Consider the following 25,236-nt stretch of genomic DNA (forward strand, 5'->3'; position numbering starts at 1 on the left):
TAGGTCACAACTGCAGCCATGGCCCTTCCAAATTCATCTTTAGCTACAGAGTATCACTCATGGAATTAAATCAATTTCCCTGAGATTTCTCAGGGACTAGGCTCAACATTGTGAGAAGCCTCGATGATTTTCATCACGAAGCCTTGATGCACTTCAACAAAGCACTGATGTTGGAAAAATAAAGGATTTTTGAACCAGAGATCTTATTCTTGGACTAAGGTTCAACAGGTTTGCCATCAGTTTGATTCAATAAATCAATTACCATCCTTCCGTATGCCCATCCACCGTACTGTGCACTGAGGGGGGTGAGTGCTCTCCTCATAAGCTACAAAAAAGAGAAGTCTTTCAGTACCATAGAACTGTGAATTCAAGGAGTTCAAAGTTTATTTCTCTTTTTCTATCTGAAACAGATTGTCAGAGCAGAATATATGTAAAACTGTTTGTTGGTCTGCAAACCTTTCAGAAAGATCAAATTAGCAATTTTAAAATCACTCCAAAGAGCATGGGTTTAAAAATGAATTTTAAAAAGTATAACCAGATGGCTGCATTAACAATACTGAATTGTTTTAAAGCACTCTGAGTCTTTTCTGCCTCTTCTGGGACAAGCCATAGTCTCAGAATGACAGTGGGGGAGTAAAGCCACAGTACAAGGGAGCTTCAGTTGGATTCCTGGCTGCTTTGCACAACCACAGGCACAGTAAAAAGCTCCCCTTCATTACTGAGGGTGTGAGAACCATCCCTCTACTAACACCTGACACCAAGTACTTCTGCACCTCCCAGAGTGAGACCTGCTGCTGAAATGAGTCTCCTGCAGCTACACTGACAAAGAGAAAAACAACATAAGAACAAATAAGGTATTTTAGAAGTTTAAACACAGAGCAGTTTGCTCTTTGTCATGAGCAGAGTTGCCAAATTCTCTTTTCTCTCCACCTGTATTGCCAGAAAGAGCTGAGTTTTTTACCATCTCTCCAACAACAGGTTTAAAGCAGCAGTTTTTTCCTTTTGTCTTTGTTGGTGGTTTGAGCAGCCCCTGAGGCACCTGCTGCACCCAAACCTTTGGGAGTTCATTCAGAACAAGTTTCAGGTGCTGATTTCCCCTTCACTGGGCAGCCTCTGCCTGGCAGTGAATTCTCTCTAAAGATGTAACAGGTGAGTACTAGAGGGGTCCTTTACATGAGATGTAGACTTTTGCTGTGGTGCTTTTGAACCACAGAACAACTAAACCTTGAACAGAACCTCTGCTCTGGGTCACCTGATACAGACATCAGATCTTTGCCTCTTTGAGCAGTCTGGATTGATCACATTCTGGTTTGGGGGCAAACTCAATTATTTTCTTCTTAAAAACATAGTATTGCATTATTCTGACTCACAGATACAACTCTGTGCATTTGTATGAATGATATATAGATAAAGAATTTAGCAGAACACCAATTCACACTTGGCAAGTGTCTGTCCTGTATTACTCTACTTCCTAAATGCAACAGTCCCACTGTAACTTGGCATCATGGAATCACTTGCACAGTATTTTTTCTGTTAAAGCATTTCATGTTATTACCTGTTTTCAACCTTCAACTTTTTGATTAGGCAATCTCTATGCATCAAGGAGCTGGAATTGCCCTCATCACACTAAGCAAAACTCCTGAAAGAACATCCACAAAATAAACTTATTTGCATGTTTGTACTCACCATCTACATCTGAATCTTCTCTTCTGGCAATCTCTGAAAAGAAATACAGTTTTGTTACTTCTGATGGAAAAAATACAAATATAGAGCTTCCCACCGTACTCAGCACCAAGAAGCACAGTGAGCAATCACCTACCTGCAACAAAACCGGGGTGAGTGGCAAGAGGAAAAGTACCATGACCCTTTCTGCACCTGGCAGTGTGGGGAGAATATGGCCCTGCAATGGAACCCTCTGCCCTGATGTTCCTGTGGCTCCTTGTGGATAGGTAACTCAAAAACCTCCCCAAGGGATTATACTGCAATTTCTAACTTTCCACTGCACAGAACAGAAGTGGAGCAGATGTCCTCTCCAAAGGCTGCTCCACTGGGCTGTTTGTCTCTCCTAACTCATCCTCTGGCCTTGGCCTGGGCACAGGAGGGATGAGCTCAGTAATGCAATTAAGCTGTTGGCAATTTCCTGCTGTGGGCTTTTACAAACATTCTGGGGCTGTGCAGAGTGTCTGGTGGGAGGAAGTCTGCCTTCACACTGCCTGTCTGTGCAGGCCTCTTGCCTGGCACTGTTGCTTTGCTGCTGAGGCTTTCACCTGGCACCTCCTGCTGGGAATGCTGTGCACTCAGAGCCAAGCATCACTGCTGGCAGAAAGCAGGTTCCAGCTCCTCCCAGCCTTGCACCCCTGCTCAGCAGGGGACAGAGGGCTTCAGGGAATGCTAAGAACTGCCTCTAGCTTTTTTGGCTAAGACTGAACAGTTGCCCAACAGAACTGCTGGGTTTTTCCCTAAAAAATGACTGCTATGAGCTGATCTTCTGAGAACCTGGCAGGCCTACAAAAATGGGTTGATCTGCCAGAACACCTTGTGCAAATCACCTGCTGTCAGCCAGGCACTACCACAGCCTTGCAACAGAATGCGTGCACCATGCCCAGGCCCAACACCAGGCTAACTGGAAACCAAGGGATTTACAGCCTGAGTTATTTTTAAATGTCTCAGCAGGTCAGAAAGAAGGCACAGCAGTTATAGTCATTCCAGCAGGATGAGGTGACCTGGGAGCACTTACCTGAATCTCTGTAGGGAACCACCTCTTCTGGTATTCCTAAAACATGACACAGAGATGAGGTAGGTTAAAACCTGCAGTGAGGGTGTCTGTGCCAGTGCAGCCCATCAGCTCCCTGAAATCAGTGTGGGTGTGTAACAGAGACAAGGAAGAGACCAACTCTAACCCCTTAAAGAGGGTGCCTCTGCTGGGGGTTATGCAGTAAAAAAGTGGGAAATGAGTGAATTCTTCCCCCCTGCTATTCCATCTCTCCAAGTATCTGGAGGGGTAGAATGATTCAGGTAGAATCAGACTCCTGTGAGACAGATTAGATCTCCTAATTTCAATTTTAAATTAACTGCTCTTACATTTGGGCTGAACTCAGTTTAAGACATTAATTAAAATATTAACGCTTTACATTTTTACATCCATAATTGTATAGGTATTTCTGTGTATTGACACAGCACATTTTCCTCATCTGCATTGTACTTATTTTCCACTTTTCCTTTGGTAGGAAAGGAAAATCCTCAGGAACAAGGTGGCCCTTACTGATGATCTCCAGTCAGTGCTGTGGGCTGACTGCAGCCCCTCCAAGCAGTGGCTGTGACTGTGACAGATGTTTTCAGAACCCTCTTGCTGCATTTCAGTGGCAGCTGTGCAGACCCAGGCAGCAGGACTCCTCCCACAACAGCAGATTTTGCTGCTTTCCTGGTTCAACTCTGAGCACAGGGCATGGCTGAGTGTCAGCATTAGTTGACCTTCAACTTGTAGGAAATGTCTTTCCTACAGCCAAATTCTGACTTGTCTTTCTTTTACATCTACGCATTAATATACCTTTGCTCAACAGCCAAAGCAAAGAATACAAAAAATAATCCCTTTTTGGTTTACATTGGTTGCCTCTAGTAATGTCCTACCTCCAAGTAACTGGTCTTCAATCTTCTGTATTCTTATTCTTAAATATTCCTCATCACTGTCTGGATAGGAGAAAATATTTGTTCATCAGAGTAAAGAAAAATGTGCTAGCAGCATCAGAAACAACAGCACTGTAGTTGTTTGCTCACAATGTAACCATATGAAGGTAAAAATCAAGGCTTTGAAATGCAGGGATCACTATTGGCTGCTTTTGCTTCACAGCTCCCTTCAAAGCTGGCTGAATAGGTGAAGCTCAGCAAAACCTGAAGATGGATTAACTTGTATAAAGGACTGTAGAGAGAAGTTAGGATCTTTTATTTGGGGAAGGAATTTGCAGCAGATTTCTATATTTCTGAAACCAACGTCCACAAGAGTGGGTGGCAGCCACTGTTTTGCTGATTATGAATGAGGTACTGATGATTTTCTACATTCTCTCTTTTGCACAATTTCTTACTTAATTCAGAGCTCTACAGAATTGCCACATCTCTTTTGTCAATCCTTACAAACATGCAGACTAAATTATGTATCATGAAAAATAAAATAAATCCTCTTTACCTTGTGTATCTTCATCCATGGACTCCTGGGCTGAGTTTTCAGACTTTTTGTCCTCTTCTGAATATAGAAAATTCCTTTCCAAACTCTTCAGGAGTTTCAATTTTTCATCTTTTTTATAAAGAGAGAAAAAAAAAACATTATCAGTGACTACATTTGCTATTTTACAATTACAAATTTCCCAATACTTTATTTAAAGTTGCCTGACAGGAAATCAGACCCTTTGTCTAATTTCAGTTGTGTTTTTAGCACACAAAGGGTAGTACAAAGCATCAAATGAAAACACCACACACACTACAGTTTAGACCTTCTTAACTGGTTGTGGTAGACACCTAAATTTTCATATTCTGGCGTTTAATTATTCATAATGTTACCCCTGTGCAGATTCCCACTCCCTGAAGCAGCAGCAGCTGGAGAGGAGCAGCTCACCCTGCCCTGGGCTACTCCTGCCAGGGCTCCCAGTGCCGACGCCGCGGCTGCAGCTCCCTCTCGTGGCACAGGAGCACAGCCCTGACAGCCAGGCCATGCCAGGATCCCAACTGCTGCTGCCTCCTGTGGCCAGGGGTGACCCTGAACACCATCTCTTCATCTGGAGGCACAGGCAGGTAGATGGAATTCGAGGCTGCTCACAGCCCAAAGGTCTTGTTACCAACATTCCTGCTCTGAGAGATGACCAAAGCTGGGCTGTGCACCAGGCTGGGAGGCCTCTCCCCTTCAGGAACATGTTTAATCAAGGCAGAAGGAGGAACAGGATATCCTTGAGGGTCCCCAGATAAATTTAGGGTCATCTTAAGTGAGTGCTCCTTTGTCATCTGTTAAAGACAATTAATGACTATGGACCCTGTGAAACTGCCCTTAGTTCCTTACTGCACAACCAGGCAATTAAGTCTCTTTTATCTTGTTGCCAGGTTCAGCACCCTGTGTGCCATCCCCTGTCCATTCCTTTTAGTTTTACATGTGCTGCTAGGGAATTATATTTGTACAAGTATTTTCACTTTTAGTTTTACATGTGCTGCTAGGGAATTATATTTGTACAAGTATTTTCATTTTTAGTTTTACATGTGCTGCTAGGGAATTGTATTTGCACAAATATTTTACTGGCTCAGCTCTGATTTCCAACCACTGTGAGTGCTCAGGGGGGTCATGGCTGGCTGGATAACAGTCTGTGCAAAAACATCAGGGAAAGCGTTCTCAAGTCAGAGAAACTTCTTTGGCAGCACCATCCCAGGACATGCTCTCTCCCTAAACACAGGTGGGTTTTCCCCAGAAGAAGCCAAGTCTAAATGCAATAAAATACTAACTTTGGCTCTCCTTACCACCACACCTAACTGCTTTTCCTGAGCAGCACTTCCAGACAGTTCAGTTGCTCACTAATAATCACTTCCAAGCACATACCAGTGTTCAAGCTGCTGTCAAGTCCCACTGACAGCTGACAGGAGGACAGGTAGGACTCACCCTTTCCCTTGGAGCTGAGCAGCTGCGTGTACCCAGAGGGGTTGGAAGTCTTCAGCAAAAGGTAAAGAAGAACCATTGCCCTGGCTCCTTTCTTCTCTATGGCTTTCAGGCAGGCAGCACAGCCTCCAGGGAGGTCATCACAGCTTTTAAGGAGCTGGAAAGGAGGTCAGTAACTAGCAAATGGTCTTTCCAATAAAACACAGCCTGTAGAAGCACACCCTGATGGGCAAATGAGTGTATCCCACCCTGTGGGAAATGTAACCCCCTGCTCCCACTACACAAAGGGAAAACTGGGGACACAGTCATGTCAAAGAAGGGAAGAGAATGTAAACTCCATTCAGCAACTGGGAGCAGAGCCATCAGCTGGGAAAAACAGCATGGTGGGCAATAGTTAACTAATCAGAGAGCAGGAGAAATACAGCTATAGGATCTGAAAAAGGCTATGCAATTGCTGCAGTTTCTCACAGCAAAATGTGACTAACAATGGTCCTGCCTAGAACACACTGAGCTGAGCTGATCCTGAGGAATTTATACAGAGCCAGTTCTTTTTGCACATGGAGAGCAGTGAAATAAAAAGCAGTGGCCTGAACCGCATTTATCTAAGTGCCCTGTTACACCTTCTAATATATATTTCAGTACATGAGCTAGTGGGACTGTGTTCCCTCTCCCCAGAATATAGGAGAAAAGTAAAATAACAAGGATAAGTGTTCCTTTGGTAACTTACATTGTTCTTTTCTTCAGTATTGAGGATAGGTGGGTCAGTAGTGGCCAAGCATTTCACAAGTGATTCCCAGAAGGACTGGTTCATTTTCTCATGATTCTCCAAGTAATTGGCATCAGCAGCAAAAGCTCTCTGAAAAATGTCTGTAAGGAAAACAAACCTGTCACTGTGCAGGAGCAGGGGGGGTTTCATGGCAGAGTTCCTGTGGTGCTCAGGTATGGAGACAGACACCAGGCTGTAACACACTGCCCAGTAACAGCACACAGAAAAGAGCTGCTGTATTGTATAAAGCATCTCAGTCTGCCACAAAACACTAGACAAATGTCAATACTCCATAGGAATGACTGAGTCTCTGTGATGCTGTTGTCTCAGTTAGAGAAGCACGGCAAGTGTTCCCAAAGTATTCCTAGCTATTTAACAAGTGTTTATTCTGACCCTGCTGTTTTACAGACAGGCACAAAGACCCCAAGGACTGCATACCAAGGCACTGAGATTGCTCATCAGGCATTTAATGCACAGTAAAGTCTCCTTCATGTATCTAACTTCCCACTTGCATGTGCACAAAGCCTAACAGGAGCCTGTGGAAGAGCTGGGAATTGAGTGCTGGTCACTCTTTACAAGCAAGGAGATGGATAGGGTGTGTTTTCAGAGGAAACATTTTATTGACTCATATCCAGCCTGGCAAACACTGCTGTGCACTGTGCATGAGCCAAAGCTCTGATCTTTGTGTGCTTCCCTCACCTTGCTGTTCTTCAGTAAGATCTGGGACTGGGACATCCAAATTCTCCATTGCTGTGCCTGTTTGAGAGGGGAGAAAAAGCACATTTAGAATCAGGTCACTGACCTTCCTGGTTTTCTGCCTGTGATTTTCTGCAAACACAGTGTCTGTCTCTGGGCCTTTCAGTTTTGAAATCACTTCTCTGTTTCACATCATGATTCATTTACCCTCCTGGGACCCAATTCTTGACTCCTCCAAGTGAGCCCTACTGGCCTTTGGTTATTAGGAAAGAACAAAAGTCTGATCATCATGAGTAAAACCAAAAGAAGTCAGACTTGATCATTCACATTGTTGTTTTGTAAAGCTACCAAGGTGTCTAATTAAACATTTACCACAGATGTGAGTAACCTAATAGGCTGGGTTCCATTCACGAAACAGAACAATTATCCTGTAGCTTTTACATCCCAATACTTAAAATGTATCAGCCAGGAAAAAGAGCAGAAATATTTCCTAGGAAAGTCCCACAAGACTTTGAACTCTTGCCTCACAGAAGACTTTGATACTTCAATGTCTGTTCTTCCCAAGTTGTCATGAAATTTCCATAAACTTTAGCTTTATGAATTACAAACTTTTAAGTGTTGATCCCAGACTAATTATTGGTATTTGGCAAAGAAACAAATGTTCTGACATCCCCAAAATTCAGCATTTAATTCATTTTGATAAACTTGCCACAGAAGTTTTGGGCTGAGGCTGGAATATTCTGATGGTGCACATTTTGTGCTGGCTGTGGTTCTGAACTGATGCCTCTGCCTAGCATGGTCCAGGCATTCTGCACTGATGCATCTCCCCTTGTGCAACACTGCAACCAACCAACAGCTGCACTGAGAGCTGCAAAAGAAGGGTTTTGGGGAGCCTAAAGCATAGTTGCCACTATGCAGGATGCAACAGTCAAACAGTTTGTATGTCCACACATTTTCTTACAATATGATTTTGGATCCATTCAAGAAAACACTTCCAATCAAGCAGTTTGAAAACTAAGTATACCCTTCAAACTTCCAGAGGAAAACCTGTTTCTTTTCTCATTGGTATTAGGACAATCATATCAGTCCAAAAAACATTCTAATACAAAACCCAAAACAGGTCAGTAAATATCTTCAGAAGGATACTGTAACACATAAGCAAACACTCAAACAGAACAACTTTTTAGGGTGTCAGTTCTCAGACAGAGGAACTTAGACACAAACAGACTTCAAAAGACTTCTGGGAAAATTACATAACCACTTTCAAAGGATCAGCTCAGAAAACTTGGCTTACCTGCCTCCAAAGTGTATTGAGAGAAAACAATATTTTAACAACATTTTGAAATTATTCCAGTGATGAATCTATGCAAAAGATCTACAGATCTTCCCCTTCCCCTGACTTACATCCAGCCTTTGCTGCTGCAGCTGTGGCAGCAGCCCTGTGGGAGCTGTGAGCACCGACAGGGAATGCAGGAAATGCATCTGTCCCCTCTGTGGGTAAGCAGCAGCTGATGTGGAAATGTAGGAACCCAGCACGCCACACCCTGGACAGACTCGTTCTTGGCCACTCAGTGTCAGTTCACAGCACTTAGATATCTCCAGCTACAGTTTTCTGCCTTTTTCAGTCTCTTTCCTGCCTTCCTATTTGCTCAACTTAGACCTTGCAACAGTTGCTTGTTTAACCTAAATCCTTTTGCCTCTCTCTGGACTGTATAATTAAAATACCAGAGCTAAAGGAACAAAAGTACCTTAAATATAAACATTTGTCCCAGCTGATTAATTTAATTTCAGAAAATAATTTACAAGTATTCTGATATTTTACTGTCTAATGAAACTCAGGAGGTTTGTCTTTGGGGTTCCTCATACCTAGTGACTTTCAGTGGCATTTTAAGGCAGGTTGTTGTTCCCCTGACAGGAACCTGTCACAGCAGCTGCCCTATCCCAGCTTTGCATCATCCCAAAGACAAAGTGAGCAGGTTGGCACTACCTGACCCGTCCTGCCATGCACACAGGAAGAGCAGATTCAACAGTGAAGGCAGGGCAGGCACTGCCAACATCATCTTCATCTGCTATCAGACTGATTTACTTCAAAACTATTCATTTGCTGGCTCAAATGAGCCAGCACACTGCTCAGCTGTTCCAGCAACAGAAACAGAGTTGCCCAATGCATTTTTGTATCCTGCTGTGGTAAGACCTGGATGCCACAGGAGGATCCAGGAGCGCTCAGCATCTGCTCCCATCTCCCTTTCTGTGCCTCCAGCACAGCTCAGCCCAGTCAGTCACCAAGATTTACATTAGCCAAGGAAGTTGGGTAGCTAATTTCTCTTAGACTATGCACATTAATTCCCTTGTGGCTCTTCTGGAAAGAAAATCAGATCTAAACAAAGGATAAGTATAGGTGCCTAATTATTGTAGGTTTTAAAAGTGACTTAGTTGATTATACCTCATAATGAGAGAAGGATGATGATATACAGGCATTTCAGCCTGGCCATGAGCTCACTGGGGAATGACATGAACAACAGACCTCACCTTGCTTTCCTCACTAAATCAGAATTTAATTGTAGTGAGGTCTTTTTAACGTGTTAGAATAAAACTTCTGTGAAGAGTCAGATTTAGAAAGGGAGGATAACAATTTCCATGAAGTTTTGCTTAGCTGATTAAATATATCTGAGGGATATTGCTCAGTGGGAAAACAAAAAATATGCAAATAAAATAAAATAAGATTGTTTGAACTTCAAGACAAAAATCAGACAATCCCAGACCTTTTCCCTTTGAAACTGCTTTCACCTTTCATTTTAAGTTATATGCTGACACCTAAACCTGCTAAATTTTATTATAAAGTCCTTCAATTGCCTTCTCTCAAATCAAACCAAACCAACTTCTTAAAGCACACCTGCAAGTCTCAGGTTGGTCCTAGCTGTTGGTTCCACAGGAAGACGTCCTGGAGGGCCGTGGCCGTGGTGAAAGCTGAGTTTCTTCCTGTGAGACAACAAAAGCTGATCCACACCAGTTCCGTTTGAAACCTTCCTGCTCCAGGCTCCTCGGGCTGTGGTAATACCTCTGCTACCCTTCTGCTTGCCTTCCTGTTGTCAAATGCAGCTGAAATGTGACAGAGAAGCAGCAAAACTTGGACTTTTCACTCTCCTTGAACACAGGCTTGTAGAGAGACCCAGCAAGTGCAGGTCTCTGCAGCAAAGGCAGCTCCCAGCTCTGACAGCCCCATGGGGGTGAGCAAGGAGCAGGCACAGCCCAAGCACTCCTTGCAGCTCCAGCACTTCCTTCCTCCCCTGGCTTTCACAGCAGGCCCAGACACGGTGGCTGCACTGCTGCCAGCCCCACACCTGTGAGCCCTGGGGGGGTTGCTGCCCATTTTCCAGCTCTGCCTTAAGCATTGACGTGCAACATTTGAAATTACTCAGTTTGTGTTTCTCCTTTCACACCCTGTGCCTCTCTGTGGTAGCTGTAAAGCTCTGAAGGAAGAATATTAGCTCATCAGAAGCCAGAAATGTTTATGCTCGTAGCCTGAGTAAAATTAAGGCAAACAAATCTTTCTCTTTGCATAAAGTATTGGGCTTGCTGCGAGGAATTTAGAGAAAAAAAAACTAATTAAAAGATGGGGAAGTTGAGTCAAAAAGACTCCAGTTGAGTCAGTAAGAGAGATTATAGGGAAGTCCTGTAATCCCCACAGCACCAGCACCCTTTTCCTGTACGGTGGCTCGATGCCTCAAACAGCAGCCAATAACCCAGCAGTACCAAGAGCCAGCAGGCAGCCCCCCAGCACCCTCAGGCTTGGCCAAGAAGCCCCTGCACCCTCCCCAGCACTCACCTGCAGGGCCGGGTGGTGGTTCAGGATCCTGGCTCAGGGATCCCAGCCCAGGGAAGCGTCGGGGCCGGGGCCTCACGTGGTCTCCCCTGAGTCACAGCTGAGCGGCGGCGGCTCCGTTGTCCTGTGGCTGCTGAGGTCACACTGCAGGCGTGTCCCCATGTCCCTGAGGCCCGGGGATGTGCCCATGGGCCAGTCCCACGGGCACAGAGAGAGGAGCTGTGCAGCTCCCAGCCAGCCTCAGGCAGTGATGGCCCTCAGCAGCCCTGAGCAGCCAGGACCCCTCACTCCTGCCTGTGGCTGCTCCAACACAGCCCCTGCTCAGGCTGGAGACCCAGCCCCACTTGCTTGGCCTTCCTGGGACATCAGGAGACCCCAGCCCCGCTTGTTTGGCCTCCCTGGGACATGAGGAGGGCACTGGGGATGTAGAATCTGCTCTGTGGGGAGCAGCCTGGGCTCTGCTAAAGCTAAGCAGGGACACCATGATGAGGGTGTGGAAGGCCAGGCACGCTCCCCTCCTGCTCAGGGCATCCCAGGATGGCACAGGTGGACTGCCTGTGCAGCTGGGCCAGTGGTAGCAAAGGGAAACGTGCCCTCCACCCCACCTGTCCCCAGCAGCCACAGAGGGTGCTGACAACACAGACCCTGTGGCTCTGCTCATCCAAGACCCACTGTAAGGACACTGGTGCTCCCCTCCAGACCTTCTCAGCCCCTCTGAACACATCTTACAGCACAACAGTATCTGCAGCCACCCAGGGCTGTTTGCTGCTCAGGACAGCTGCTCCCTCACTGGCAGGTGATGCTTTCTGAGCCAGCCAGCCTCCACCACAAGGAAACAGGAGTAGGAAAGGAGGGGATAAATTCCTGCAGTGCACCACAGCACAAGGTGGCAGATGTTTGTTCACCTGAAAATATATGTGAGGAGTGACAGCCAGTGTCAAAGGAGACTCCTTGGGACACTCCAATAGCACAGTGGCTGTTGATTCCACAAGGTGTGGCCATGGAAGTCATTTGTCATATTCAGCTAATGGTTTGACCCTGGTGCAGTTGGTAGCCCAGGAAGGATTGTACTCCCTCCCTCTGCTCTCCTCACTTCTTCATCTCCTGATGCTTCTGGAGTGACTGGGACACGGGTGAAGTAAGTTATACCTACTAAAGTAGGTGTGCATTTATTTTTAACAGTTTGTTTGGCTGTTTGCTGTGGGGTTTTTGTATTTTTTAGAGGGGGAAAGGATTGAGGTTTGTGGTTTTTAAGTCAGGTATTCCACTACTTTTCTACAAGTGCCTATTCAAGTGCCTTGTCTCACCTCCCCTGACATTTTTAATTACATGTAACACTGAACACTTAAAGCAGCAAATACCCTGCATCTACTGCTGGGAAGATTATAATGCTTTATCATGTATTACATGTGTTTACCCGGCCATTATTTGGGAACTGTCCTCTGAGAGATTAAGGAGAATGGTGATTTATTCTTTGTATGCTGGGAAAACTGCTTCCAGGAGGGGTTTAGAGAGGTGAGACACAGGCAGAGCAGCTCTTATGCTTGACACTAATTGGGTGCAATGGGTGTGTGGATTTGTCACACAGGCAGGTTGCATGAGAAATGTAGAAATATTGCTAAGTGAGTGTAGGAGGGGGCCAGTGATGGAACACAGAGTAGTTATTGCTCATTATGTCATCACATTTCTGACAGATTTAAACAGTCCCATGACTCCTCTTGCCCTACCCTGACTTTCATCCAATGGGTTGGTTAAATTACTCCCTCCTGTGCTACTTACTTACTTGCTACTTATTTTGCTTTAAATAAAGTCTGCTTCAACGATTGTTGTGAGCCTGTGAAGCACAGGTAAGTGCAGGGGGATTATGCCTCACTGCCAGCTGTACTTTGCAGGCTACAGGTAGTTTACAGCTACCTTTCTACTTTTAAACTATGAGACTTGAGAGAGAAGAAAAAAAGCAATAAACAGTGAATACAACTCACTTCCTAACCTTCCAGACCATCATTGAACCAGTAACACCCTGTTATGCTGAAATCAGGTGAAAGATGTTTGCTTTTGGCTGGGACAAAGCCTGAGATTTTGCTATGAAAGCTTGTGGAATCATGAGTAGATCATGTTGTACCTTACTATGATTTTTGGAATTTTTTTTCTCATTCTGTACCCTTCTGTGGAATTACTTGCCATAATAAATAATTTATTGTATTGTGTTAATTTAAAATACTAATACAAATTTTGCTAAAGCCCGTTAAATTTAAGAACTAGGCCAGTTTGAGCAGGCTAAATCAAAGGCCAGGATGTATCACTCACTTCCTGGAGGATTACTGAGCTCCCCAGGTGCTGCTATCAACAGCTCCAAGGCAGAAGAGTGAGTGCTTCCAGTACTGACAAGCACAGGATCCTCCCCTTAATGGCTGCAGGTCATGGTGGAAATTCCCTCATTATGGGAGCTCCCCTTTACTATGGTCAGCACATTACAGGCTCACAAATGGCCTCTGAGGGATGAGAGGGAGGGGGTCTGGCCTCTGGGGCACTCTGGGGCACATTGGTCCTTCCAATTTAGCCACAAGGGCACTCTTCAGTTACAATCTGGCTGCTTTAGCCCAGGCTCATCAGTAGGACAGACAGTGCAGCCCCAACACAAAGCACAAATCCAAAAAGGACAGGCTGCTGGCTGACAGAAGTAGGGAACAGTGAGCTCTTCCCAGCCCCTGGCCTGGCTGCAGTGCTGCAGCAAGCACAGGGATCAACACAGGGGCCCAGGATACTCTCCCCACCCTCTGCCCTAACGGGAGAACTGCTTCCATGAGCAATCTCCAAAAAAAATCTGCTCCAGTATCTGCTCCTCTCCTCTCCTCGTTCTCCCAGCTCACTGGACTCCCCTTCCATCCCCAGTCTTCTGGTCTAGCAATAGGGCTGCAAGTGCCTGATGGGAGCAGTCAAAGGCAGGAGAACACAGATGCTCCCTGGGACAATTCCCAGCTTCAGCTGATCCTCCCTCCTGACAAAGTCCTTTTCCTCAGCACTTTTAATCACACAGGCAACACCAAGGATTTCGATATTTAATCCTGATGTTTTGTGGGATGGGTTTGGTCCTGGATCCATTTTGTAATTGTCAGCAAGGCAGGCTGTGACCTGTCCCCAGTGCTTTGTCAGCACTGTACCTGCCAGGAGAAGGCAAGGCCAGGAAGCAGAACAGCCTGCAAGGGTAAGGAGGCACAGGGTGCTTACCTGGTGGGGTTACCTGCTGGCACAGGGGCAGCAGAGGGAGTCACAGAGCCAGGCTGGGGCTGGGCCAGCAGCTCTGTGCAGCACCGACCAAACTGGCTGGGACATCCCCCAGACAAGGTGAACCTCAGAGCTCCCACCCAGAGTGGGAATCAGAGTTTGATCTATCCATTATTTCCCCAGGATACTATTCTCAAGCTTTTGCTCCAGGACACACCCAACAAGAATCCTCTCCTCCTCCAAAAAGAGGGTTTTGTCAATGACTGGCTTCACAGTGCTGTGATATAAAGTGAAAACACACAGGCAGGGTCAGATTGCACAGGGAGAGAAGGTAAATGGAAAGGTGAGCTCATGGTACAGCCACCCTAATGCTTTTACGTGCTCCAAGGCCAAGTTTCCAGCTCCCAGGACCTGCAGAGCTCAGAGCAGCACTGCTGGAAGCTTTTGGGAATTGGACACAAAGCCTCAGTGAATGTGGAGACCTCCCACACTCCTGTGACCTTCCCATCTCACTGACCTGGGGAGCAGCAGCCATGCCAGGCTGGCAGGGCCAATCTTCTCCTTGTGAGACAACTACTCCAGTGACATCAGTGATGTGGGTGCCTTGGCACCAGGATGCAAGCAGACACCATCTTCTGGGATCTTTAAAATTCAGCCTTGCAAAGCTCTTAGGATCAAAGTGCAGCTGTCCCTCAACAACTCAGCTGTGTCCTAAAACACTCCTCCCTTGAAATGGCCTCAGCTCACTGAATTATCAGGTTCAATCACCTGCAACATAAAGGGGATGAAGGTACATTTCACTTCTAAACTGTTTCCTAAAATCAAGGATCTGCTCACAGTAGGCACTGAGAGCCCAAAGGGTATTTAGTAAAAGCTAGCACTATTTGAGAAATCTGGTCCAATCCATTCATCTTAAAAGATGTACTCTGGACAGACTAAAACCTTTTTGGGCTATGCAAAGCTTGAATCAAGTTCTGGATCCCTGTTCTGCTGATACCACACAAAGGGTGACACCATGTCTTCCACCCAGATGAAAACACTACAGCCCATTCCCAAACCTTGGAGCCTCTAATGAGCACTGCTGGGCTGCTCCCATCACTGCAGGAGCCTGGCTGCCTGTCCAGCAGGCAGTGAGCACCACCAGCCCACTGTCTGTCATCCAAGAGTGCAAACCCCTCTCAAGCTACAGACTGGCTCAGACTTCCCAGGTCAATTCTGGCACCTTCATAGGGGGCTTCAAAGCAGTTCAGACTCTGGGAAAAGGTCTCAGACCACCAACAGGTCTCTGTTGACCACAAGTAGAGCACCCAGCCCTCTCAGCAGATGAGGACAGCATGGTATCAGGACACAGAGGACACAGCCATCTCTGCTACATTAAATGTGTGGTGGGAAGAACAGCACCACTAACACACCACATAAATCAGTCATCTAAATTAGAATACACAAATCCACTCCAGAAAAGTTTAATGTGGGTTCCTGGGGCATCATATTCTAAAAAAAAAACAAACCAAAAAAACAAACCAAAACCAAAATACAGTACAAAGAAAAAAGGCAAACAGAATTCCCCAGTATTTGAAATAATGAAATGTATCAAAGCTCCATCTATTACAAGGCTGCACATCACAGCAGCTGCTGGAGGAGACAGTACCAGCCTGAGGACCAGGAGGCTTCACTTCCCAGAGATAGCCTGGAATAAGCAGCACCCAAGCAGAAAACCTGGCTCCTTAGGGAACTAGTAAGGCTTCTTGAAAGGAAAAGGGCAGAACTCTGTAGAGCAGTGAGCTGCCCAGCATCCCTGCTGCTGGGGATTGAACCAGACAGGCTGATCCCACAGGGCTGAAGCTCTGTGAAAGCACAAATCCTGGGGGGAGTGGCAACTTCCAGCAGATCCCACCAACTGCGTGGCAAAACCTACTCCTCTGAGAAATCCTGGTGTGAGAGGAGAAAGTGCCATTCCAACAGCCAGTGAGGAGGCCAGGAAGGGATTGAGACACACCATGCCACTAGCTGGGAACAGAAACAAGCAATGGATCTCGAGTTAAGAGGTCAGCCCAGTACAGACACAGTGCCAGGGACTGTCTGTGGTACCATGTCTCCCATTCAGTCTTTGGATTGAAGAATCTTACCATAACTTAGGCAAGAACCTCTGCTGGTCTCTGCCTCAACCCCATCCCACTCAACCCAGGGCCAACTTCAGCATCTAATTAGTTCAGGGCCTTCTCCAGATAAATACTGAGTTATCTCCAATGATGGAGATCTCAGGACTCCAGCACATGCACAGTAAGCAATGCATGGGCCATGGCAGAGCTGCTTTCCTTCCATCTATCAATCTTCTTATGACAACAGGATAATTTGATATGGCCCCTACACCTAAGGGCAGTGAGCCATGGCTGTTCCACTTCACTGCAGGGCTGCTACAAAGCACTCATTTCCACAGGTACTGTGCTCCAAAGGCAGCCAAGCCTCCCTGATGTGCAGCCCAACTGACAGTAACCATGAGAGCTGAGGGAAAAACTGGAGGAGCACTTGTTCAAACAATGGAAAACAGAGATTCCTATGGAGAACAAAACTGTGAGCTCGGAGGAGGACCTACATCAACAAGGAACCAGCTGATGTCAGATAGCATCAAAAATATCACAAACATTAAGTAACTCAGGTGCTCAGTAAACACTGAAGGCATGACAGTGCCATCATGACAAAGCTAAGATTACAGTTGGAGAATATACCAAGACTTTTAAAGCCTGCTGGGAAGTAATAAAACCTTTGCTGACACCAATTCCATTGACTCCCCAACAAACACTAAATATGAGCAGTGAATCTGCAGATTTAGATGCCCACTGAAAAACTGAGATAAATAGAGGAGTGGTGGGGAAGGGCTGAGAGACTTCCTTCTCCTTGCCACTTGCCTCGCAGAGAGGAGAAACTCCTCTTCCCGGGTGCTGGCAAAGGGCCCTATCCTGTGGCATGTGCACCACGCCAGGTGAGCCTGCTGTCCCCACACTGCCCTGACATGTGCACATGTGAAGGCTGAGACACCCTCCGGACCACAGGGATCACCAGATTTTCTATGATCCCAGCAGGAGCACACAGCGCCCCAAAGGCCAGCCAGGCGCCTCTAGGAGCTGACAACAGCCTGGCCCACAGCCCCTGTGGTGCAGCCCCCACGCGTGGGGAGGAACGTGTGCCCAAACCCCGCGGGTCAGGCGGATGGAAGGGCAGGCTCTGGACATCCAGGACGGTGGCAGGGAGCCGGGCATCCCGCGGCCCGGCCCCAGGCAGGCACGCAGAGAGCAGGCAGGGCAGGAGCACAGCGGTTTATTGGCAACACGAGCAGAGGCGGCGGCGGTGGTGGCGGCGGGCCCCGAGCGGGGTGAGGGGCGGCGGTGCTGGGGCCGCCCCGGGCCTATGTCAGCGTCTCCCCCTTGGTGACCTACGGGAAAAGGAAAAGCCTCAACCAGGGCCGGCCCCGGGCCCGGCCCGCACCCGGCCAACCTCCCCCGCTGCTCACCCGGGCTTCGATGTACTCGATTCTCCGCTCCAGCGCCGTCAGCTTCTCGTTCAGGGTAGCCAGCCGGGACCGGCACGACATGTCTGCGGGGAGGCGGCAGTGAGACACCGCGGGCCGCCGCACCGCCCGCCCCGGCCCGCCCGCAGCCCGCGCCCCGCGCCCTCACCGAAGGAGTTGAGGAAGTCCGCGATTTTCTTGATGGAGCTGGTGATCACCTCGATGTACTCGCGGTTGGCCCAGTCCTGGTGGATCTCCCGCTGCACCGGGTCCTCCTGCACCGACATGGCCGCCGCCGCCGCCGCGCCTGCGCGGGAGCCGCGCCCCGCCCGCCCGCCCGCTGCCTCAGGGCCGCGCCGCCTCAGGGCCGGGCCCGGCCCCGCCGCGCTCCTCGCTGCCGTCCGTGTCGCTGCCGCTCGCCTCCTGCGGGACGGGCCCCGTCAGTACCCGGGCTGCACCCCCGCCCTCCCCCGCCTCGGAGCAGCGCAGCCCGGCGGCCCCTGAAGTACCTCCTCAGCGGGGCCCTCCACCGAATCCTCCTCGTCCCCCTCGTCCTCATCCGAGCCCCTCTCCTCAGAGGCCTGAGTCAAAATTTCTTCTCCCTAAGTTGAACACAAGATCTGTACTGAGTGTACGTGAAGCGGACAAAGTGTGCCAGGGTGGGATGGGAGGAAAGGGCATTTCCCTGTACCTGAGCCTAGAGATACAGACTCTTAATCTGGAAATAAAGTGTCTCTTTTTCCTGCACTAGACATGACTGTACTGTGGTCACACTGAATTTGACCTTTTAGCTATACCCACACACAAGGGGAGAGTTAGAGATGTCTCTAGTGTTGGACAAGATCAGCATTGTCCTCTCCCAGATTTCAACTGCCCCAGGCAGGGCAGTGGTTCTCACCTGAAGATCCCGATTTTTGAGGATGCCGACCCAGAAGGCCTCCTGGCAGTGGTTGAATGCCAGCATTGCCTTCACTCTGTACACAAATTGTTCCAGAGACTTCTTCAACAAAGGCACGTGGTTGGTCAGTCCAATGTCTTGGTGAATCTGTGCAACAGTAAAATGTGATGAGGATTGATTCCTGTCTGAGTGTTCTGGCTGTTTAAAAGCCATTATTGGTTATCAGGTGGGATGGACATGACCCCCACAAAGCTTGCCCACATGACATCCCTTCTTGGCCAAATTATAGCTGTTGTTAAAAAATAAAGCTCAGATCAGTATTTTGTCTAAACTGATCCCTTACAACAATCCAAATATTCACACTGACCTGCATTAAAATAAATCTGGTTTTGTCATGAACTCTAGAGAGAAGGTAGTAATTTCTCTGCTGAATTCCCAAGCTCAGAAAAGAAAAAGCGAGAAAGGTGTTAAATATACCACTTCCATCACAACCTTTTCTTCCTCACTGCCTCAAGCAATTCCTTTACATGGAATGTGTGTGCACTATAATCTCCAAATCCAGCTTCTCTGGAGCAAAGAAGCATTGGCTTTTAGAGAACTAGGACAGGAGGAACAGATGGAGTTGCTGTAAGCAAAAACCACCAGAGGAAGGGCAGCTATGCCAGGTATCCTAAGAGATTTAGCTCTGGGTGAGCATCTCCTGCTAGGCTTCAATCTGCAGTACAGAACAGTCACTGCTAAACCACAAATCCTGTCAACCTGCCAAAACCTGCACAATTATTTTGTATGCAAGTATTTTCCTCTTTCATGAGAATACTTTGTAATCTTCTGGGATTAAGGTGCTCTCATTAGCTGTACTCTGAATTCAGGTCACCTGGATTTCTTGGAAGAGTTCAACATGCTTGGGCAGAGGGACACTGCTTTGCTTCAAGTTCTGCCAACAGGGTTGAAGCAAAGTTGGTAACTGCTTACCAACAGCAAGCTGTTCTCTAGCCTATGTAACAGGCAGGAGCCAGCCATCATCAGCACTGATCAAAACCAAATCAGCAGAACCCTTGCTAATGACACAATCAACACTCACAGTGCTCCCTGGGCCCTGGAACCTGCCCCACTGTGTGCAGGCAGTTTGGAGACTCAACAAAGTACAGCACTTGCAAAATTCTGTCTCCAGAAACTGTCCACGTGGCCAGGGTATGTAAACAGAAAAGAGGCTTGGTGTGAAAGGGGAAATGACAAATACTTAGGGAATGACAGGTGAAGCTGACTGCTGTTGCCTGCTGTGTAATGCTCTTTAAAGACACATGTATTGAGGGAGAGTGACAAATCCTAGGTCACACTGTACCATGGGTTAGTGAGCATCCCTGAGGTTTGTGTGAAAGTGAAATCAAGGTTGGTTTAACAAATGTTGGTGTCAACTCCTCTTCAAACAAGTATGGAACATTCATTGCATCCATTTACTTGCCCCAGATTCAGTTTCTGACTTCTCATTCTTGCAAAATGATTTGGTACATAGATCTGTACCAGAGAAGTGGTAGAACACAGGTGTTCATTAATTGCAGCCCTGTGCTAACAAGGGCCATGGGCCACAGCACTTGAACATGCTGGCCAAGTGCAAAGATAAAGATTACATGAAAAGCTGCAATGCTGTGATCCTGCTAACAAGGTGAATTGTGACTTTAAAGCAGGCATGAAGATTTCACTTTGAAACATGAGGACTTTTAGCATTGTCAGGGTTTGTGCCAGCTTCCACTTCTCACTCTGTGCTGAGAGGTGCAACAGCATTTTCTGATCTTCTAAATATCTATGCTCCTGATGGCAGCTCTTGCCTAAATGGGTAGCAAATCTGGCTTGGGAGCCATGCTGGTAGATGGCTTTCTCCCTTCAGCTACTTTGGCAAAGCTCCCTTCTTGGACAAGTGGTCATGAACCCTTTAGGAGTCAGGAACAAAGCAGCACACAGGAAGATCTTCCTGTCTGCTCCTGTGTGATTCTCTCTTGCAACACACTCTGTAAGCAAAGCTCTAATCCTCTCCTTCCTTCCTTCCAGCCCAAGTCTCCCACAGAGACTCTGTTATCACTGTCCTCCTTCTCCCTTTGCCCTTACCACCATAACATAAAAGCCACCTCAAGAGGACTTTGAGCAGGGTTTTTCCCCATCCACCTCCTGTTGCTGGTTCTTCTGAGTCACAAGGCTGTTCATCTTTGGCAAAGCTTCTCTCCTATATTATCAGTCTAGCATTTGTACTTTGTTCAAGGTCTCTAAGATCTTAGCTTGTGTTCTCAGAAACAACCAGCAATAGATGCCAATAACTAAAGATGTCCAGAACCTCTGTGTTAAAAAATATTATGCCAACCTGACCTAACATTGAAGTCGGCCACTTCCAGAATAAATGCTTCAACTTTTGGCCATTAAACAAGGCTATTTCACCTTCTTTCAGAGCTTCTACTTGCACAGACCCTGCTGGAAGCATGCAAGTAGAACCTGCCAATGCCCTGGAAAAGCAGTGGAAGGGAAATAATACCATCCTTAGGACAGGAGTTTGTGCTGAAAATGGAACTTATCTTACCTTGGAATGGCCACACATGTGATGAAGTTGTCTGGTACTCATCTGCAAGGTTTTCAGCAAACTCTGCACATCATCCTGCAATAAATAAGCAGATCAGCAAATCACTCTCAAAGGACTTTTCCATAGGGAAACAAGAATAATGAACAGCCTTAGTCCTAGCAGTCCTTTCAAGGGGTTATGGGATAGAGGTGAGATGTGTGTATGGAGGCAGCATCAGTCGTGATTCCCAGCTGGCTGCAGCCCTTCTGTCCCCAGGATTACCGTGTGCTTTTTAAAGCTGTGGTCCAGGAGGGGCATGGCCAGCTTCAGAAATGCTTCCACAAAGAGGCGGCCATACTGTAAAACAGAGATAAATATGTCAGCAAACAAATTGAAACTCCTCAAAGAACCATCACAGAGTCAGATGAGATAATGATACAATCTTCCAAGCTACCCCAGAGACTGTTCTTGCTCAGAAAAAGATTATATTCATGTGAATATGTACTGTACATATGTGCAGTACTGGAATATACAGGATCAGCAAAGGGTCCCACTTAAATCCTTGCAAAGAGAGGCTAGAGGGACCAGGTCTCATCATTGTACACATCCCTGGTTTTATCCACCAGGCATCTGGGAATAATACTGAACTAAATGCAAATGTTAGAATCACTATACATATATATGTATAGCAAGGTGTAAGGAATACAGTATGTGCCTCTTCCTGAGAATCCAGTACCCACTCTACTACACTAGAGGCAATGAGTCAAGAAAGCTGGTACTTAAACTGCTCTCTTCAGTTATCTTGAACTTTTGCTTACTTTCAGGCAGATGCTGAGTACAGGCCTGCTGTCAAATACCTACATGGACAAGAGGAAAAAAGAGTCAGATCAGTCCACAAGTCTAAGGAAAACCATGTAAGCACAGCACACCCCTGTGAATGTGTGAACCCTGCTCTAAAGCACATCCATTCTCAAGGATTCTCTCATTCAGCAGGAACACTGCATAAGCACATGAACTGTGGTGGCTCTCAGCTGGAAGCCCTTGGCAGGATTGCTGTTCAGTGATCTAAGGTGCACCTTTTGCAGATGGCACAAAATTATCTCAGCGAGTCTGAAGTTCTTAACAGTTTGGGATTTGAGAGACCCAAGCCCAGCTGATGGGCAAATAATCACATAGCAGACAAAGCAAAACTGAGATGGGCAAAATAATGTGAAGGTAACCCTGGTGCTGCTATGGACTAAACTGAACTATGGGCAAAACTGACCTAAATGGTCCAGCTCTACCCTTTATGCTCTCCAAAGGCATCTGGAACACAGGTAGGGTTCCAGTGAATGCTGCTGTAAAGAAAAACCTGGGCTTGCCAATTATCACTTCAGATATGTCAAAATAAACAGTAATGATCAACCTAAGCAAGAAGAGAAGTGGAGCTGTACCTATCACCTTCTGGCCCAAACAGCAGCACACTCAAGAGACACTGGATGAACCAGAAGGGGATATTTCGTCCAGTGGGACAGGGCACAGATTATAACTGGCTTTATAATGGCTGGCTCCAGGTTGTTCCACTAGTCAATCACACTTTGTTTTTCCCCAGTGCTCCTGAGCCTGTGAACACCAGGCCTCACTGAGAATTTGGGGGCAAAGGCAGAAAACCAGCCAGCAGCTCACCTTGACCAAGTTAACGAGGATGTGGAAGTTCCGCACAGCGATGTTCCAGCGCAGCAGCTTCTCCAGCTGCACCTACGGGATGCAAGGGGACAAGAACCCAGGAGGCTGCATTTCCTCTCACTTTGCTGCATGTGCTTTCAGCATTTGCTGTACCCAAAGCACTGTTGTTGTTGAAGACAAAGGAACAAAGCTTCACCACAAGCTTATTTATCACAGCAGAAACACTCCATGGCAATTGCAGCCTGATCAGTGGCTTTAAGTGCTAGGAGTTAACTTGCTTGCTCTCAGAGCAGCTCTTGGTTGCAAAAAGTTGTCCTCCCACACAGGTGTGCAGGCCAACTGCACAGTTTAGAATTTTGCTGATTAATGCCTCTTTTCTGATTGCAACTTCTGCTGGACATGGTGCAAACCAGGAAAAAAAAATGTTACTTATATGTTACCCTTCATATCAATGTCAATATACACTGATGAAGGAAGGTGTCTGACTGCATTTCCTAGACAGAGTTCAGAAGTAAATTCCTTTCCAGTTTATACATCTTTATTGTACTGTCCAGTTTAACTTAAGTTTTCTTCCCCTTACAAAGTCCAGTGTATTGATATTCCTACCTCACTTGAGTCTGAAGGTTTCCCAGCTGGGATGCTTTTCACTGAGCTCTCCAGCTGAGCCATCATTACTCTGAAGAAAACTGGGAATGTCTGCCTATGGAGAAAATGAAAAAACTTCAAGTCAGCTCTGAGCATTTTGATAGGCTGTTTGTGACCAGAATGATGCAGAAAAGTCAAAGGTTGCCCAGCTGGGCATCCTTCTCAGTAGGAAATCACAGAAGATTGGCCCTAGGACTCATAAACGGGTACAGCCCAGCCCAATTGCCCAGACAGAAGGAGAATCCTGGGAAGTCACTAGCACTTCCTCAGTGTGAATGACACTTAGGCACCACCACTTCCTTGTAGCTGTAGGGGTGCACAGTGGAAGGACTGCAGCTCTCAGCATAAGATGATTTTGGAAGTTTCAAAGTGCAGGAATTTTCTTCATCCCTGCTTCCAAATTCCCAGGCTGGGGCAGAAGGACCCTGAGTGTGTTTTTGCACACTGCATATTTGCCCAGATTGCCTACAGCCACCCCAGGCCTCTGGGGCTGACTTTTGAAGTGCTTTATACCACAGAGACAACACCAATGACAGACAGAAGTTCATTCTCCAGTTAAAATGGCTCACAGAAATAAACTCAGCATCATATTAAGCACAGAACATTACATTTTGGCATAAAGCTACCCCATGCTGCCTGTTGCAAAGTGTCAAAACAATGTTTACAAGTGTCCAGAGTAGCCATCACAGTACCAACATGAAATCACAATAGGCCACAAAATAAGAAAACTACATATTTAAAAGCAGAAATTATCATTATGTATATCATAGAATTCAAAGTTTCTATTGCTACAATTACCTGCTTAGGGTAGGGTAAGTAGAAGAACATGCATCTTTGGGAGAGTTCATCAGTTCAGCAACACCAACACTGGAGATTTCCTCTATGGCTTTCAGGATGTTATCTGTGTGCTCCAGGTAGACACTAAATCCAAAACCAACATAGCTGATCAGTAGATACCTCACAGAATGACACAACAAGGCCTTGAACACTGCCCTACCTGAAACATGTGGCCTAAAACTGTCAAGCTTTTCCCTGGCAAAAGCAATCACATGCAGGAAACCCAGAGCACTACTTAGAACTGTCACAGTGGTGTCATTAAAAGCTACCATGATCTGAAACATGGATTCAGTATTCCCCCATTTTAGTATTCAGGAAGGACAGGCTGGGAAGAGGATGGGATGGAATTGCCCTTTCTGAGAGAGAACACCCAATCAGTATGGGTGACACTGAAATGGCTGTCTGCTATGGGCAACCTGGATCAGGAACAAGCCAACAGAGCCTCCTACAGACAGCCAGGAGTACCCCCATGATCCTCATGGCACACTAACCACGGTGACACCTGCTGGAAGGACAGCCCAGCAGGGCATAAGCAATCCAGGAGTCTCCTGGAGGCCATTGATGAGAACATCTTGACACAAGTGACAGAGGACCTGATGAGGAAAGGTGCTCAGCTGCACCTCATGCTTCAAACCATGAAAGAAAGTGTGCTTTAAAAGCAGTGCAGAAAAAGGGTCTTAGGCCAAGCTCTGCAAGCATGAGGCTTGTGATTCAGAGGGGCCATTCCTGTGTAGCAACACTAATCACTAAAAAAACAGAGTGTCTTGGCAGGCCTAAGGGAATGGCTTGGGCCTTACCAGAGCAGGGTGTGCAGGGCACTGTTGAACTGGCTGCCCTTCTCTCGGTCTCCACTGGGCTTCACCCAGGACTGGCAGAGGAACTGCTTTGCTAGAGAAGCTGGGAAACATAAGGGACAACTTAGTGAAAGAAAAATAATAATAAAAAAATCCTTCTTCCATATAAAATCTGCATATTCAAATGATTTTTTAAAGATCACAATAT

The 25,236-nt window shown here is 46.8% G+C and overlaps 3 protein-coding genes across 8 annotated transcripts in view; all 3 read right to left on the reverse strand.

The window, feature by feature from the left end:
* Positions 1–15,440, reverse strand: part of TMEM40 (transmembrane protein 40) — a 27,628-nt gene extending 12,188 nt beyond the window's left edge. Inside the window, exons 1-10 of one of the 4 annotated variants that reach the window (XM_014265990.3) lie at positions 10,918–15,440; positions 9,985–10,070; positions 7,095–7,151; positions 6,357–6,496; positions 5,633–5,786; positions 4,181–4,288; positions 3,628–3,687; positions 2,738–2,773; positions 1,687–1,719; positions 263–325 (exon numbers count right to left, since the gene is read on the reverse strand). In XM_014265990.3, the coding sequence (XP_014121465.2) occupies positions 263–325; positions 1,687–1,719; positions 2,738–2,773; positions 3,628–3,687; positions 4,181–4,288; positions 5,633–5,786; positions 6,357–6,496; positions 7,095–7,143 (643 nt within the window). In that variant the 5' untranslated portion in view covers positions 7,144–7,151; positions 9,985–10,070; positions 10,918–15,440. Of the gene's footprint in view, positions 1–262; positions 326–1,686; positions 1,720–2,737; positions 2,774–3,627; positions 3,688–4,180; positions 4,289–5,632; positions 5,787–6,356; positions 6,497–7,094; positions 7,152–8,495; positions 9,921–9,984; positions 10,191–10,917 lie in introns of those variants that run through there. The other 3 variants (XM_014265989.3, XM_026792400.2, XM_074549928.1) reach the window with 3 other exon arrangements.
* A 1,998-nt stretch (positions 15,441–17,438) lies between these two features.
* BRK1 (BRICK1 subunit of SCAR/WAVE actin nucleating complex) lies at positions 17,439–17,978 on the reverse strand. Its single transcript, XM_074549929.1, has 3 exons — positions 17,814–17,978; positions 17,648–17,730; positions 17,439–17,569 (listed from the first exon to the last, which is right to left on the reverse strand). The coding sequence occupies exons 1-3, from the start codon at positions 17,929–17,931 to the stop codon at positions 17,543–17,545; spliced, it is 228 nt and encodes a 75-aa protein (XP_074406030.1). The 5' UTR covers positions 17,932–17,978; the 3' UTR covers positions 17,439–17,542.
* The window catches only part of FANCD2 (FA complementation group D2), a 35,404-nt gene continuing 28,089 nt past the window's right edge, over positions 17,922–25,236 (reverse strand). For all 3 annotated transcript variants that reach the window (XM_074549920.1, XM_074549921.1, XM_074549922.1), the window contains exons 35-44: positions 25,032–25,131; positions 24,196–24,318; positions 23,359–23,452; positions 22,753–22,824; positions 21,906–21,944; positions 21,370–21,444; positions 21,109–21,183; positions 18,543–18,689; positions 18,154–18,246; positions 17,922–18,067 (exon numbers count right to left, since the gene is read on the reverse strand). In XM_074549920.1, the coding sequence (XP_074406021.1) occupies positions 17,990–18,067; positions 18,154–18,246; positions 18,543–18,689; positions 21,109–21,183; positions 21,370–21,444; positions 21,906–21,944; positions 22,753–22,824; positions 23,359–23,452; positions 24,196–24,318; positions 25,032–25,131 (896 nt within the window). In that variant the 3' untranslated portion in view covers positions 17,922–17,989. The remainder of the gene's footprint in view (positions 18,068–18,153; positions 18,247–18,542; positions 18,690–21,108; positions 21,184–21,369; positions 21,445–21,905; positions 21,945–22,752; positions 22,825–23,358; positions 23,453–24,195; positions 24,319–25,031; positions 25,132–25,236) is intronic.

This window comes from Zonotrichia albicollis, chromosome 12 (genome assembly GCF_047830755.1).
Source record: "Zonotrichia albicollis isolate bZonAlb1 chromosome 12, bZonAlb1.hap1, whole genome shotgun sequence".
Classification (NCBI taxonomy): domain Eukaryota; kingdom Metazoa; phylum Chordata; class Aves; order Passeriformes; family Passerellidae; genus Zonotrichia; species Zonotrichia albicollis.